Source organism: Cebidichthys violaceus, unplaced genomic scaffold, assembly GCF_023349555.1.
Source record: "Cebidichthys violaceus isolate CVI_PGR_0920_01 unplaced genomic scaffold, fCebVio1.0.p SCAF_59, whole genome shotgun sequence".
Lineage (NCBI taxonomy): Eukaryota > Metazoa > Chordata > Actinopteri > Perciformes > Stichaeidae > Cebidichthys > Cebidichthys violaceus.
This window is the reverse complement of record NW_027176805.1, coordinates 629,206-646,658: the sequence shown is the minus strand read 5'-3', so window position 1 is coordinate 646,658 and position 17,453 is coordinate 629,206. Positions and strand designations below refer to the sequence as shown.

The window sequence follows — 17,453 nt, the reverse complement described above, 5'->3', positions numbered from 1 at the left end:
GATGCATAAAAAAAAAAAACACATCAAAACAATTTGACTTGTTTCCAAATTGTTGCTCTGGTTATCTTTAATGAAATCTAAAGTCCCTGACATGAAAAGTATCACATAACTTCATCAACACTCTGTATCTCAATAGTTTCTTTGTGTCACTGAGTGTCTCTGCATGCTCTAGTATGAGATGTTTTCATTATGATTTCGGCGGCCCCTCCTCCGGCTGACCGAAGCACAAGTCATTCCTTTTCACGAAGGCCACCAGCTTTATTGAAAAGCGACTGTTCAATTTTCACACAGATTTTCCCTGAGGGGGGATCAGATATCAGTCGGAAGCAGAGCCAGACAATGTACTCCCTCCTGTCCCTCCACAGCCCCCATCACCCCCCCCCCCCATCGCTTCCATGACCATGTCAGGTCAAGATCATAACCCTCCAGCGCACCCCCCCCCCCCCCCTCATTTATCCGGCAGAGACACATGAGTTGATGAGTCCTTTCGATCATTGGCGTCGGATCAATTTGACCATGCGCGGTGTCATTTTGTTTTGCCAGGCTGATCCAACACCTACCAGATTTTTGGTTATTATCAAGCTCTCACTTCAGCTTGAAATGTCTCAGATCAGAAGCTAATGGATGAAAGGCTACGCTAATCTCCAGACCTTTTCATTAAAAGAACTAAAATGTGTAAGAGCTGCGAGTATAATTAAACGCTTTAAAACAGATTTACTCAGAGAGTAACTTCAAAAGGGTCAATTCTCGTCACGCTGATTCCTGCTTTTTGTTTGCACAAATGGTGTTTTCCAAGTGGGGCTACGACCTGCATGGGCACCGGCTACAAAATACTCAATATATGTTAATATCTTCAGCAATTTTCCATTCCGTCTTTATTACTCTCCCCAAATCTAATCTCGACTCCTACGGTTTTAGAAATAAACTAATTTCAGGCTGACAAAATTGTGTTATGAGAATGGGAGTGAGTGGATTGATTGAAAGGGCAATAAGGGGCCAATCAATGAGTAGATGAACACTGGACATTCAGCTCCACAGCGTGCGACTCCCCGAGGCGGGTTTGGCTTCGATTCGTATAGCACCCTCTCATTTAGTCACCCACAGCAGTGACTCTTCCTGTCCCTCGATTGAAGTTGCAGAGGTCTGATGAGGGCAGAATGAAAGAGGGGCACCGCTTCCTCCTCGCACAAGTTAAGGTTTTTTATTCATCCCGATGTCATAAAATAAGGCATAGTCAACTATAGTCAACCATGTGAGCGTTTTGGTCGACCAGCATGGCACTTGGGGCAAACCGACAGGGGCACCTGGGGCAACTTGGTTGACGAAAGGCGCTTGGGTTGACCAGACTAGAAGGGCAAATTAATTCACGCACTGCGAAACCAAACCAGACTAAATGGAAAACCAACCAAAAGAATCCTATCGTGATAGGTCCCTGAACATTATTGATGCTTTTTGCTCCAAAGGGGGCAAAAGGTCATAAGTAAGTATGTATAAAGGTACTTGGGGGCACTTAAATGAACTACAGAGACACTGTGGTTGACCAGAGGGGGAACACTTTTGGCGTGTCATTACGACGAAGACGCACACATGTATATAAATGCCACAAAAAAGGTGGAGTTCACCCCACCACCACCCTCTGCACACTCCACTGGTATAAATGTACAAATCTGGTGGGCAACCCCCCCCCCCCCCCCTTCCCCACCAACATAGCTGGCATTCCAGTGTCAGCAGCCCTCTGTTTGAATGACTTTAAGCAGGGCAGGCTCCGCGGGTCACAGACATTACTTACCTACATGCAGGGAAAGATCACAATGAAAACACTGATGGAGAGAAGTTTTTCCTCCATAAAAAAACATGAGGTCTGTGTGTATATGTGTGTGTGTGTGTGTGTGTCTGTGTGTGTGTCTTTGTGGGAGCTTACACACGCTCTTTGGCTATTGTGTGCAAGTGTGAGCTTGTGTATTTGTACTCGCAGAGGTCATGTATACAAAGAGAGTTCAACCAGGTGCCACACACAGACCTACAAGTGCAGATCGGACAGGAATCAGTCAGACCTCCCACATCTTTCTGGCTCTTAAGTCAGCCTGTCATCGTGCATCTTCCTCACATCGCTCCTCTCTCAACCCCCCGTTTCACCTTAATCTGTATATTTTTCACCGGGTTCAAATCTTTTATAGGACGCTGTTCTTCTCCGAACCGCAACGTCTACGCTCTGTGTACGGGGCTGCATGCAAAGGCCAGCTGGGAAGGTTCACACTGGTGTTTTAGACAGAGCGATGAAGAAGGAGAGACAGAGGAACAAACCGCTCCCTTGGGGGAGAGATAAACATTTTCTTTTCCATGAGGAGATGTCGATAGCATTATAAGCAGGAGGTAAAGAGAAAAGAGGTGAAAGTAAAAAAAGAAGTCAAATGGACAGAAAGAGTAAGGGATGGATCGAAATGGACAATGTATTCATGCAACAGTGGCTGACCTGTGTTCTTATTATTTCTAAAAACTAGCAGAGAAGGGCTTGAATGTTAAGTGACCATAACCACTACCAGACATTCATCTGCAGGAGGAAGAAGCACAGCAAGATTTAATTAGTTTTAAATGGAAAATTGAAAGAGCAGCCCAGTCTGATCTCCCAGAAAATACATTTGGAAAAATGATGTTTGTAATGTTTGCAACTGATACGCACCAACGATTCTGGCCTGTAGAGACTCAACCAGGGCAGTTGTGACCTTAAATTATCCTCGACAAAGTGTCAAAGTATAAATTACGGCTGTATACTAAAATGTGTTAATGTATTACATGTGAATACAGTTCAGGTTTGTTTTTTTTTTTAGAATGGAAGGAAGTGATAATGAATGAACACACTGCTTTGCTCACTGTTTGCAACTTTAGGACAAAAAAAACAAACAAGTTGTTGTGTGCGGTTAACACGTTTAACACGGTGTCGTTCTCGTCTGCTGCGTGGTTACTTCCCCTTCGTTTATCTTTTCTTTTAGTATCTGTATTTAATATTCTATGGGCCGAATTCAAACAAAACAGAGGTCAGTTAACCTGAAAGTTATAAGAAAATGTCAGAGAATCAACAGAAAATCTGACATTAACACAAGTTTGAAATTCTGACAAAATTGTCAAGCCAAAGTGATAATAATCTGATTCAGCACACGTATTGTGAATGCAATAAATACCTATGCTTTGGTGCCAGTTATCTCACATAAACCATGACATCAAGTCCTCATACAGTGTGTGTGTGTGTGTGTGTGTGTGTGTGTGTATACGTCCAAAACGATGACGAACGATGAAAGCCCCCAAAAACATGTAAACTAGAAGGACACTCAGAGAACACCGCCCTCCACCAAGGCCGTTTCCAAAAAGTGATATAATAATGTGCGTAATTCATGCTTTGTATCTGCCCCGTGATTCCGATCCGCTCCTAAATTTAATGGGCTCTTCCCCGGCCCGTGCTACACCCAAAAACCGAAAACCGAAAACATGACCTCATTGGCGGGTTTATCAAACACCTGAGAGAAGGCTATGGAAATATTTTCAGGGAAGAAAACAATACTGAGTGGGAAAAAAACAAACATTGCAATTTAGAGGGAAGAGATGTACTCTTAGTGCAATGTGTTAAGAAATATCCATCAATTCATTGCAGTTTTTTATTCATTTTTTTGCCAAATGCCTCTAATCATCCGTATTTCTTTATACAACAGTGATAAAAAGATCTATGGTGAAAACTCAAAATTAATCAACAAAAAAATATAAACAACTCAAGTGATTACAGAAGATATTAACTGGTGTTAAGATAAAGAAAACAACAGGCAGGAATTATTGAAAACAGATTTTTCTTTGTGAGATTACAGTGCCAGCTGCTAATGGAAGAGGACTGAGGGGCTGTAATGCCTGTGTCACAACGTAAACACTCAGTGGCACTTTGATGGCGCTGGTTTATTACAGATAGCATTCATAAACAAAAGCACGAAAAAAAAAAGAAAAGAAAAACCCGTTGCTCTCGTCGTCGATGCCCCCACTCTGCTCGCCTCGGAGCGCATCTGTGATTCAGCGCTCTGTGGCGAAACCGTGTGCCTGTGATATACACTTCACATGGGAGATCTGGTTCCTCCATGCGTGTGACAGTCCACTCATAAGGCCATGAGAAGCATTAGGATGCGCCGCTGTGCTCGCAGCCCTGCTGACCCTAATTTATAATGCCTTCATTGTCTTGGCGAACACAGACGTATATCAGGCGTAAATGAAGTAGGACAGGCACTTTAGCCGGGGAGATGAGGTGATTATAGCTCATGGATTAGTCTGCCTGGGCGAGGTGGATGATCAGTCTGACGTGCACGCACGGGCACACACGTGCGCAAAAGTGTGTGTGTGTGTGTGTGTGTGTGTGCAAAACACACATGCAAAAAAAACCCCTCAGACCTGCATGTTTGTGTATACACAATTCATGCACGCACGTGCACACACACACACACACACACACACACACACACACAACATCTCTGTGGCACCCAAACAAACACAGTGTGAGGTGGGTTTACTGTAAACAAAGCCCACAGGGAGATGATGGTGCTGCCGGCCAGTTTGGGTTCAGTTCTCTCACCAGTGATTTGATGGTCGGTGACGCACAGCTGGTGCACGTCGCTGGGATGTACATGGTTTATTTTTTTAGCTGGGGTTCTGGTATGGATAGGTAGTGTTGTGTGTTTTGTGAAGCCAGATGACCAACGAAGCCAGGCTTATTTCAGTAAGTCAGCTTTATTTTTAGGAAATTGTTTCATGAAGGAGGTTTAAGTATAAGTCCGGCTTGAGATACATTGGAAAACCATCCCTTCAGAATAGCCTGGTCCAGGTCAGGTCAGTTTTCAGGCTGAGCTAGTTCCTCTTTACTGCTGACTGTGAGTCAGTTTGCATTACGTGTCAAGTTTATCACATTTTGACATGAACTGGACAAAGGTTTTCTTTATGATATTCAGAGCATTGATATAGCAGCAGACAACTATTAGCTGTGTAAAGATATAGTGGAGTAATGTCTACCTGAGCAGGGAATGTAGTTACTCTCCCTCTCTTGTGTGTTATCTGAACATCTTTGTGCTTTGTTTACATAGCCTGGCCGGCAGCGCATGCACGTCTTGTGCATGTGAGCGTTGATAATATTGTCCCCACCGACGGCATCCACCTGTCTGGTTCCCCCTCATGTAAACACTGTTAGCTCTGTCAGTACCGTTACCGTTGTTGGCTCTGTTAGCTGTCGTTAGCTGTTAGCCGCCGGCTCGGCCGTCTCCATGTTGAGAGCCGCGTACAGGCAACAGATATGCTCTGCATCTTGTGCCGAGCGCCTTTAAAATCTAATGTTGTTGATTCTTTATCCGCCTTAAGTATCTGCACAATACATTAGTCAAATCAGGATTTTAGATACACTAAAAAATAAAACCGACCCATGGCTGTAGGCTCAGAGTAAGAAACATTTACATGATGTGTTCTCTGAACAGACAACCCTCAAATTGGTTTATTGATAATACAAAGGGGGCACTGCCAATCTGATAGTATGAAGGCTCTTACCAAATGAGCAGCACAATCCAACTGATGGAGATTATTTTCTTAATAAGAAAAACAAAAAAATATCACCTGACTGGAGTCCTTTATATGTCAAAGCTGTTTCGCGACATCTTGCATCTAAAAGTTGACTTTTACGTTGTTCATTGCAGCACTCTTGTTGCGTGAATAGATCACGCTTTATATTATGGGGCACTGAGGAAAAAGCCACATATTTTAAAATAACATCCATCATTTTAACGATAAAGGTAACTGTTGGAGACAAACCCAAAGTTATCTTGCTGTGAGGCAGCAGTGTGAACCACTTAGCCCCTTTCCCACTCAGTCACAGCCAGTAAAACATTTGATATGATATATATAAAGCATTGAATGTGATGTGCCCTTTCTATTTCACTTCAATTTGAAGGTGATCACCCCAGAGCTTGCATACTGGTCAAATAAAAAACCTCATGATTTGAAAAAGTACCCATCCATCTTTAGTGTTGCTTCTATTGAAGCGATTTAATTTGGTGCCATGAGAGCAGTAGTTTTGGAAATAAATGTACACTCTGTGGCATCAGGGGCTTAACAAATGGAGGGGAACCCTGAACCAGGCGAGATGGAGTTCAACGAGCCCGTTCAGGTGGAATAAATCAGGCTGTTTGTGAGGAGCGCCGGCAGCGACTGTTCAGTGTCTCTGTAAAGTTTACAATCCTCCTGTTGAGCCCAGTGGCCCTCAGACGAGCTCCCTCAGTGGTACTGTTGTTATGAGGAGGATTAGACGGAAGTCTGTCTGTATCTGCTCGGCCTCACTAATGGACTTTCTCCAAACTCCACCTAAATACTTTTTTTTTTTTTTGTTGAAATGGTTCAAATGTCCTCTTCTTCAGTGAGCAGTGTGCTGAGTTCTTGCTAAAGAGACCCTGTGGATCCCATGACCACCACTACGTGGCGCACTGAGTCAGGAACCCAAACCACTGCACAGCTCACTGTAGAGCTACAGCCCTGGAACACTGAGGGAAGCGAAGTCTGACATGTCTGTGAGACAAATGTGCGGCTGAGGAAGCATTAAATATTATTTTGAGGCAAACAAGAGGAAATTAAAGCATTTTGCTTTTGTGCTGATAATTAAATGTGTGGCTTGTGAGGTAATTTAGAGCAGAATGGAAATTTAGTTTAGTGAAAACTCACGCCATGAGACACTTTTCTGGTTTCAGGGCAATGTTGCCAGTAATAGGACTGTCTGGAAACCAGTTGGATACCATTTCTTGTGGCAGGGAGCACTGCATTTACTGACAACACAATTAATTGTCAGTAAATCCCCCCCCAAAACAAACAAAAACAGCTGAACTTTGGTTCAGGCCTAATTGAATGAAATCAAATTGATGGGCAAACGATACATTGATTGCGATCAAGTGAAATGAAGTTAAAGAGGAGCTCGTTGTGCAGCATGCTTGTGGAATTATCTGGGATCTGTCTGCCGGCCTGGGAAGCACAGATACCCCCCCCCCCCCAACCCACCGGGAGGAGGGATGTTGTTTTTATAAACGAAACGGCCGTCACTCAAACCCCAAGCCAATGAGACTGTGAGCAACCGTGAAACTGTACTCTGCAAGAAATGTCAGCTGCAACAAACAGCCCCCCCCCCCCCCCCCCCCGTCACAAGGATAGAGTTCATGACAGCGGAGAACAAATGTATCACTTTCTACACAGAATGGTAAGATTCCATCTCTTGCTTCCTCGTGGAGGGCTCTACTTTGGAAAGAGTGTCTGCAACTTGTGGAAAACGTGAAGCGTCTCACCGTGGAAACAAAGCATGTACTAATCTTTTTTTCTTTTTTTTTAAATACATTTTGCATAATTATTTAATTTGCCCCAGAAGATTCAACAGTCTCTGAGATTAAACGCCTCAACTGCAAAGACGAGCATTTTTTACAGTGTGCCCCGGCTGGCACAGTAGGAGGGAGGAAGGGAGAGAGAGAGAGAGAGAGAGGGGGGGAGAGAGAGAGGGGGGGGGCTCGGGGTGGAGGAGGAGGGGGGTTGGTCCGGGAGAGCATGGCTGCAGAAGCCGGAGCGCTGCAGACTCGGTTTGCTTCCTCCACATTGACAACACCGCGTCTCGCGCGCTCTCGGTGAGGTGATGTTGCGGAGCCGCTCGTCAGGGTGACGGTTTTTACCCGGAGATTGTGCGCGTTTACATAGAGAGGTTTGATACATTTTTTTTTTGGTTTTCTGCGTGCGTTTGTTGATTTTCAGCGGAGGGGTTAGAAGCGCTCGGGCAGCTGCGGGTTCAGCCGGAGCTGAAGAAGCTGCCGGTTCGAGTTTTCTTCTTTCGGGCTTCTTCTCGGTTGTGTCACACCGAGCAGGAGGCGACAGATCCTAAACCGGAGAGCGCGACGCCACAAGGACTGCGTTTCTGCTCTGTTTTATCTGTTGAGTTAACATTCATTCTCTGCTTTTTACATTTTCTTTCCCCCCACTGCGCACCTCGTCTCCGGGAAATCAGAGGCGAGTTGGAGGAACTGTTTGCTGCGCGGAGCGGAGTTGAGCCGGCTGAAGATTGTTCAGGCAGAAATGCTGTGGCTTTCTCCCTGCCTCAAGTAGAACTGGTTTTCGAGTGAAGCGTTTGGTGCAAAGTCATTGATCTGACTGTCAAAACGCAGAGTGAGCAGTGAAACGCCGTTTTTTGTTTTGTTTTCTTAAAAAGGAGAGAAAGACATTTCCTTTAGTTCCAAACACCGAGCGGGGAGCTACACCTGTAAAGCGGACTCTCCTCGCAACATTTCACCGTCATCAGAAACCTTAAACCTGATCCACAGGACAGGGACCGTAATCCATTTGGCTTTCATCGGAGTTCCGGAGCCAATATGCCGCAGGTGGAAATGATCCTCTTCCTCTTCCTCGTCGTAGTGGTGTGCGTGTACGGCCAGGACCCGGCTTCCAAGGTGGTGTCCGACCGCTACGCCGTCTACTGGAACCGGACCAACCCCAAGTAAGTAACAACCCCCCCCCCCCCCCCCGGTCTCACTGCAGGGACGCACCGGCACACAGGGGCTCCCTGCGCCGACGTTGCCCGGTCGAAGCTGCACTCAAACCGGTTTACAGTAGTTTAATCGTTGAGTGACAGCACGCACAGTGTGTACGCTCTTGAGCCCTGATGCATCACAAGAAGCCCCCCCCCCCATTGGAGAAGCTTAACAAAACGTCACTTTATATATTTAAAATTTAAAAGCTGCCATTTCATCAATTTGTAACAAGGCATATGATGATAGAACATCTGCTTTGCGCTACCACCGTTATGAACTCTTCTCCGGCACACACAAGGTTGATCAAACGAGTGTGTGTGTGTGTGTGTGTGTGTGTGTGTGTGTGTGTGTGTGTGTGTGTGTGTGTGTGTGTGTGTGTGTGTGTGTGTGTGTCAGGTCCGCTACATCATTCATGCGCTGTCTTCACTGGTCGTTATGTTGTGATGATACAGTTTAATAATCCTTCGTATCTGAATCAGCATGAATCCCACTTGACGGGGGAACGAGAGAGCATTTGCACACTGTGGATGTGCGCTATTACGCGCTGTTACGCGCTTATGTTCAGTGTCACGCTGCACGTTCAGGTTGAAAAATGAAACATATGAGGAGCGCCCGCAGAGATGCATTCGGCTGAGCGTTACGCCGCTGCGTTGAAATAACTCTCGGGTCTCTTCCAGTCTGCTGCCATGGATTAGAATCGACAGAATTGTTTTTGTGCCAAATGGTGATACATCCTGTCAGACTATGGAGATATTTTTGTCTTTGTCAAGTTAGAGTTGATGTGGTTTATTGTGCTATCACAGTGGAGCGCTGCTCAGAAAGTGTATTTTCTTGTTTCGGGTGACTCAAATCATGCAGTTCAAAAGTTAAGGTTGCGTCCTGATTTTTATAAAGCAAGTCACCCCCCCCCCCAAAAAAAGAAGTTTGTTCATACGAGTCCAGATCCTTCAGTTGAAATACCAAATTGACAATTCTCTCCTGAGTGTGTCAGGGCACCTCCCTGGGTGACTCAGTGCTTCACTCTTGGCACTCGAGCACATGATGATATAATGAGTGTGTGTCACTTTGAGTTGGACTACTCTCGTTGCTGGCGGCAGTTTCGGGCATGAGTTTATTAAATAAACACCAAAAAACAAAAGACTAGTGTACATCAACGGTTGGTCAGGGACAAGAAACTGGTCTGTTGGGCTGCAGAGGAGTTGAGCTGACGGGATGTTAATGATGCTAATGCAAATGTTGTGGTGGCTTCAAAGGCTGACGGAGTTCCTGCTCCGCTAACTATCACAGTCTGATAACAGATTTCAGTCCCACAGAGGCTGCAGGTTGTTCTTTTCTCTCTCCTTCTCTCTCGCTCTCTCTTGGCCTTCAAACAGTTCCCAGTTCCCGAGTCTGGTTTCTTGGTTGCCATGCTCCCCCATCCAAGTGTCCCCCCCCCCCCACCCTTCTACCTCCTCAATCTCTTCCTCCCCCTCCCGGCCCACGCTGGGGCAGACAATAAGGGGGTACACAGGGGCATTTCAGCAGCGGCCAAGGCACAGCGTGGCGCTCGGTCTTGTGAGAGATCCACACATGCTGAGGTCACACACTTGGTAGTAACCAGGCAAGTTGCGGGTTAAGCAGCGCAGAGGGGACCGTTGTCAGGGTCAAAACCGGGGCAGTACCACTGGCCATGGGGCCCCGGTGGCGGCCCTGGCGCGGCACCCCGCCCGGGCTTTGTCTCTGCAGAATGGGGGGCTAAATAAATGAGTAACTCTAAATGACTGTCTCCTTTTCTCATTCATGACTTTAATCTAAACCTGACCCCGGCTGTATAATGTATGGGCAGAGGGCTGCGCTTAAAGCCTGGGGCCCCACCCTGACCTGCAGCAGAACCTAACAGTATTCCGTACGAGCTCGCGGGCCCCGGATCCCTGCTGTTTAATGTAACCATACTCAGTATTGGAGCCCCAGGAACCTGCTGCGGTACAGTCCCAACTTCCAGATGAGCTTTCTTACCCCCCTCTTCTGCCTTCTCTGCTGCATATTTGACCAAAGTGGGGAGAAATGGCATCCGGAGCAGCAGTCCATACTCAGCCATTCATGAAATCCCCTACAGGAGCTCTGGAATTGAAATGGGAAGTGAGTCGTGAAAAATGGAAATGCGATGACATTTTCATGTTTTGCTATTGTTTGAAAGGGGCTGAAAGAAACCGCTTTTTTGGGGGGGTAATTTAGATAAACATGCATCCATGTTTGCTGGGCTTTCATCTCGGGGGGGGGGGACATCTTCCTGCGCTGATGCTTGTTGCTGATTAGGCTCAGACGAGCAGGACTCTGAGGGGAGGAGGAGGGAGATTTACAGCCCCGAGGATGGCTCAGCTTCGCCTGGAGTTTGAAAAAAGCTTCCACTGACAGCGAGTAGCTGTGCTAGTATAAGCTACTTAATGAAATTAAATGAAACTACAGATTCAGGGAGCCTCGTTAGAAAGAAAGTGCAGAGACACAGTTGATTGATTGATTGATTGACCAAAAGGGCTTCAGATAATTGTGCCATTTTAGTATTTATCCGTAGTTCCCTCAGTGCAGAGGCTGCAGTAAAAGCTTTTGCATTGTTCGCTCTACTCTGAGTCAGTCCATTAGTCAAAGTGTGCACATAGTTGCTATGGAGGTTTGGAAAGTTTGGGCACTCTCCTAATGTGGATGTATTCCTGAAGAAGATGTGTAAAGAGTATATTTGGCAAATCGCTGTTGTGACTCCTTTAAGTCGTAGACCCAGAATGATTTCAGATATTGTCAGAATAATGAAGAGCAATGCTTCGCGGCCGTAGCAGTCTCTACAAAGTTTATAAGCCGAAAGTACAGCACGGGGTTCCGCTTACAAGCATAACATTTATTCATGTTTATAGATCTGTTGGAAGCCATTTGTCAGAAGAACTTTTGAAAAAAAAGTAGACCGTTCTGAGAAAGGACTGCATTGTGCAACTTGTAGAACAAAAGCAAATTCTTAACAACTTGACATTTCCAACTGCAGACATGTTAATGACTCACTAACATTGAAACTAAACAGCTGATGGCTCATGAGTAAGTGAGACACTTATTTTCCAAAACTAGAAATGAAGGAATTATGACAAATTGTGTACGTGGCAAAATGCAAACTTAGCACGTAGATACTGTTATTGTGATAATGAAGAATAATGTGCAGCTGCTGTTATGTTGTAGCCCTTGTCCTATTGACAAGGATAGAGTTAAATTGTAACAAATGGTTAATACATAATTTAGAGAAAGATCAGAGGCTGTGGTGTCGGTAGCTAGTTGCTAATGTCTGATCTATGTAGTATTAATAATGTATTTATTAATTCAAAGTTACAAGTTATTAACCCTTTATAAGGTATGCCTATTAGAAAGTTGGAAATATAAAAAAAGTTCTCTATACATGGATTTAATATGAACACAATCCTTTATTAATAGCTTCTTAAAGACCTTTGAAGTATGAACAAATGATATATTAACGTTAATAAAGCCATTAATTAACCTTTTACATTGTGCCTTATCAGATAAGATTCAAGCAAACTAACCATTTGTCCTTTTTGTGTGATCAATAAAGTGCTATTAACCATTAATGAAGACATTAGCTACTGCTTATAAAGCAAGTATTCAGTATGCTGTATACGAAAGTGGCAACAAGACAGAAACCTCCCAATAAGCACGAGAAATCCAAACCCGTAGGATAATGAAAAACAAAAACTCTAGCGTTTCGTGGTGGAAAAGCTCATGTAAGAAAAATGAGTCACAGATGTTCCTTGTCAGCTTCGCCGTCTGTGGCGGCAACCAAATGATGGCATGAAGTGTATGAGCGGGGTATTTACTGCTGCTCTGACAAGGAGCTATTAGTGAATTCCCTGCTCACCAGCTATTTAGCTGCTTCATTAAAACCCACCCGGGTCCATATGGTCCGCACGCAGGCGTTGCCGAGGCCCAAGGTGTTTATTTGCTGCTGATAGGTGGGATCAACGGAGATTCGGGGCCGAGTTCCGTCCCTAATCTCCCAAGCTGTTTGTGTCTCCGACGCCATGGAAACTGATACCCCTCGTCATCAAAGAACCTCATTGGGTGGGACTAAGGACCTGACAGCTGGGGCGAGAGGGATTCCAGCATTCAGCGAGAGCACCGTCACCCCAGGGGTTTCCTTTAATCCTTGATAATGCCCGTCCAAAGCTTCCCCCAGCAGATGCAACATATTTCTCCGTTAGACAATCAAAGAATTGTTTCAGAGGCCTGTTTGCATGTGTGAAATAAGTGTGGCTATTGACTTTAAAAGGCCTCTGATGTTCTTAAGTACGTCCGGAAACTGAGTAGAAAAGACAGTCGATTGCTTCTGGTTGAGGTTCTACCTCAGAAAATGGGAGCAAGCTCTTCTACTTGACACATTTCTCCTCGCAGCAGAGCAACCTCCGCTATTTGCTTTCCCTAGTCCGCTCTCTTTTTAATCTCCACTTAAAGAAACAATACTTGATTTTTCCCTCGGTGGCGAGCCGATGTTGTGATAGTTTGCCAGTGGTATTGTGAGTTGCCCCGTTCGCATTGTTCCCGCTGTTTACCCTCGCTTTCCCCTCTCAGCCTTTTCCCGGGCTCCCTGCCGCTCGGTTCCGCTCGGATTAAAAAAAAAAAACCGGGACACAATAAAAGGCAAAGCACGTCCAAATATTGACTGGGTCTCAGGACCGCGGTCCTCTCCCAGCGTTGGCACCGAGCGCCTGAAAGGCCGCCATTGTTCCGCTCGTACTCAGTGGCCCGTAGCTGGCTTTTAGCTGAGCAGGGAGACACACTGGGAGAAGGAGGGGACGGGAGAGGTGGTGCATATGTTAACTGAGGTGGAGCAGGGAGGGTGGGTGTGGGGGGGGATTAGAACAGGAGGGACAATACAGTCGCGGGGGTGAGAGAAACTTCCTCATAAGAGGCCAGAGGCTACGACAGGGGGACGGTGTGCAGGCCGTGGAGTCCCCCGGGGTGGGGTCAGAATGTTTCCACCCTGAGGAAGTGTCAATCACGAAAAGGCATCAAAGAGAGCTGACTGAATGTGATTTCCTCCGGAGAGGGTTTAGAAACTATCAATAACCTGAGGATGAGAGGCTTCTTATCTGAGGTTTACCTTCCATTTTATTACAAAGTGCAGGAGCATTAAGCCTCCTCGCAGCACTTCAGTCTCTCAGCGTCTGAAATGAAAGAGCGCCACATCCCAGATAGGAACATCTCCTTCGTATCGCGTCAAGTCCGCTACCTCTCGCCGGACTTTAGTCAGTCGAACCTTGCAGAATGCGCTTAATAAGTCTGAGCTCCAGAGACTCGGCTCTCTGCAGAGGGGGAACAGAGGTCCTGTGGAGACGCCCGTCATTCCCCGTGCTCTCTACGACCCTGCCTGCAGAGATGAGCTGCCCCGGCCCTCCCTTTTACGCTCCGACTAACAAGGCGAGGGCCCTCAGGCTGCCGGGGCGTGATTGACAGGAAGTAGTGGGTAGAGGTTTACTAATAAGTGTGGCCGCTTTATTGGTTTACGGCAATGTTTCTCTCAGGCTCTGGCACAGCAACTGCACTGTGGTTACAATCACTGAATTGCATTTTTCTTTTCCATAACATGAATTTCCATCTTGAAAAGTCTTTTATTGTCGCTGCATGAGTCGCCAAAGTTTTGTTTTCCATTAGGAGCAACAAATCTGCCAGCGCAGCATTATTGCTTCAGCCAAATTCCAAGAGAAGTCAAGAATTTGCTAGAATTTAGTGTCGGTATGTTGATGACAGAATCACTGACCTTTGCCAATGCAGTATTCATTCCCCCAGGTTCTGGGGAATTTTCTAGAACTGAGTCCCTTTCTATCTTGGAAGAATCCCTGAATTGTAATCAAGTAAAAAACTCTGCATTATAACTTAACCAGGTTTCTGATACAACTCAGTTTGCTTCAAGATTTTAAAAAGAAGAAATACGGCAGACCACAGCCCTAGAATGAAGAAAAATGACATTTCAATCTAGAGTTTTTAACTTAAAATACATTAAACAAATCTAGCAAGATTCCTTCCTTCCACAAGAAGTCCACTTGTTACTTAGACTTTTCTGGAATTGATTGTCAGTATCTTGAAAGAAGAGAGAATGAAGGTAAATTGCTGCACCAGAATCAGAGAAAAATCACTTGAAAATTCTACACATAACTGAAATAAATTGGTCAATGCAGCACACAATCTTCAAACTGCTTTGAATGCAAGCCACTTGTTTCAATAATTTTCTGGAACAGAGAATCTTCTTGGTCTAGAAAATGAAAATAAGCATAAAGTATTGGGGTAAAAAAAAATTGTCCAGTGTGATCACTTTAACCAGTTTTCAACACAAATCAACTTTTTGTAGAAATCAGCATCTTGATATTCTTGATCTAAAAAACCTGAAGAAAAATCTGTCAGCAATATGATTATTTCAACCGGTTTTCAATACAATTATAAACCTGTTTCAAGAAGATATCTTGAAAAAAAGGGGAAATGACCCTAAAATCACTGAAAATGTTCGGCAGGTGGAAACAGGTTGAAATCATTTCCAGTTTATTTTTGAAGCATTTAAGATTTTTTCTTATATGACAAAAAGCTATGCGATGAGACTCAGTGTGTCCACAGCAGATACTGTGCGAGTTTGGCATCCTGTGTTTGATATGCGCGACAGTCAATGGATTAGTGGGGGGAACTCTTCAGGCCTAATCTCACAGTCTCACTCCGCTGCACAGAGGTTCACTTTTCTGCCGTTTTAATCTTGGCGGGGCTTTCTTTTCTGTGTACCCTGTTTAAATGTGAGTGGTGAAATGGCATCCCCTGTGTCTTTGTAGGCACCGGTGAGGGTATTAGCAAAGAGGCTCTAAGGGGCTTAAGAGGTCAGCCCTCCCTTTGTGTGGAGACACAAAACACTTCCTGTGGGACCCTTCACCCCTCTCTGTTCTCCCCTCAGAAAGCCAGGCCCTGCCTGACCATTCACATTAATCAGCCTTAGCTCCTAATGACTGCAGTAAAGCTTTTAAAAACTGCCTCTAAAAAAGGTCCTAAAGAGCCACTAAGCTGCTAACAGACAGGGCAAGGCTGCTGCTGTTTGTCGGGCATCACACAGTATCAAAGACGGCAGGGTGGGTGCTCGGCCGTGCTGGAGTCCCTTTAGAGTCTCCTCAACAGCAAAAAATAAGCAAACAGGAGTTTTTGTAGTTTGTAAAGACCAGAGTAAATGTTTATACTGTAAAATATACAATTTTACCAAGAGATCTTTGAGTACTATTCACTCTGACAGTCTTCAAGCTATTTTGCTTGATTACAGTGCAACTATTGGCCATATTTTTTGTTTTTTAAAAAAAAGTTGATTTGTATTGGAAACGGGTTGAACTAATACACTCACTGGTTCCAGCTCTAAAACTGTGACAAAAGCGGTCGCACTTAACAAATAAAGTGATTTATTAACCAGAAAATGAAGTCAGAATAAGTCCGTAGTGAAGGGAGTGCATGCGTGACAACGTGCCGCGTGGATGTCGTGTTGTTAAAAAAACAAGTAAAAGAAACCCGAAAGCCCCGACACAGACGTATCCGGCATGTGTGTGAGAGGAGGTGTGCCAGCTGTGGACTGCTGCTGGCTCAGGCCTTGTGAGCGGGAGTAGGCCGGGTCCAGGTGTGTCCAATGCTGCTGATTTTTTTTTTTTTTTCTTTTTTGCAGTGTAGATGTTAAAGGTGCATTTCAACTCCGCACCTCAAAGTAGAGAACATATGAAGGGGGGGATGGAGTCAACGGGACTGAGGGAAATCAGCAGTGTATTCTTTCACATGTTTGGATTATTTAGAAGTGAATGAATCCTCTTGTAGCGATTGTTAAGCTTCATTTTCGACTTAATGCTGTTATACGTCTGTGGGTTTGACTTGTTGGCTGCCATGTCTCCTCTGCTTTAAAACAAATGGAGGTAATGAGAGAATTGGCACGTCGGTCGACTGAAATCAGATACGATCACAGCTGAAATGTCAATTGGCTCGAGTGCGATCATTTTAACCGCGAGGGCCAAACCTCCAAGTAAATGTTTCGGGAAGTATATGTGGGTCACTGTGGCTTTGGAGGGAGGCCTGAAACTGAAAAAATATGTGCACCTCCTCGTCGGGGCGACGTTTCCTGATTTGAAACGGCTGCTGACTCGTTGCTTTTTGTGTATCTTGGAACAAATTTAGACAAAGCATGATGCGCGTTGCTTTTCCAGACGAGATTTGGTGAATCACGCGTGAGCCATAGAGTACGACAGACAGTTTTTCTTTCAGACACACAGATGAACCAAAACATGCCAAATATGCTTTGGTGGGACACACCGCCGCTGTCTAATTGCTTTTGTCCCTCCGGTTCAAATGTCTCATGTAATCATTTGGGTACGAGGGTTTATCTGATCGTGGTTTAGAGCCGAACCACAACAGACGAGACGCCTGTTTCGCTGTCTTCAGCCTCCCGCCGTGCAGTTCTTATTGTTATGTATCTGCGTGTGAAGAACAGTTGTTGTTGCATGAACTTGGTGTGACTTTGCAGGACCTTTCGTGTGGTCCGCTGAGACTCAAAGTGTTTCCCCCTGTGTGATTTCAGCACGCTCGGTGCTTTGCGACACATGCAATATTAAAAAAGCAGTTTGTGATCTCACGACAGAGCTTGGACAAACCTTCACACGCAACCAGGAGAAATCCAGGTCAGGACTTTAATGGAGGGGTCGACGTGATGTCGGCTTTCCTTTTTTTTCCTGGCCTGCGTTCCTTTGGTGATGAATGGCTGCGATTAAATCGTTGTTTTTTTTTTGGTATTTTTTTTTTTATCTTCGCGCAACTTTGCAGGGCCTTTAATTGAAATCTCAGACTGCCAGGATGTGTACACTTTCC

At 45.1% G+C, this 17,453-nt stretch overlaps 1 protein-coding gene across 2 annotated transcripts in view; it reads left to right on the top strand.

The window, feature by feature from the left end:
- The first annotated feature begins 7,607 nt into the window (after window positions 1-7,607).
- Window positions 7,608-17,453, top strand: part of efna5a (ephrin-A5a) — a 67,819-nt gene continuing 57,973 nt past the window's right edge. For both annotated transcript variants that reach the window (XM_068732478.1, XM_068732477.1), the window contains exon 1: window positions 7,608-8,527. In XM_068732478.1, the coding sequence (XP_068588579.1) occupies window positions 8,403-8,527 (125 nt within the window). In that variant the 5' untranslated portion in view covers window positions 7,608-8,402. The remainder of the gene's footprint in view (window positions 8,528-17,453) is intronic.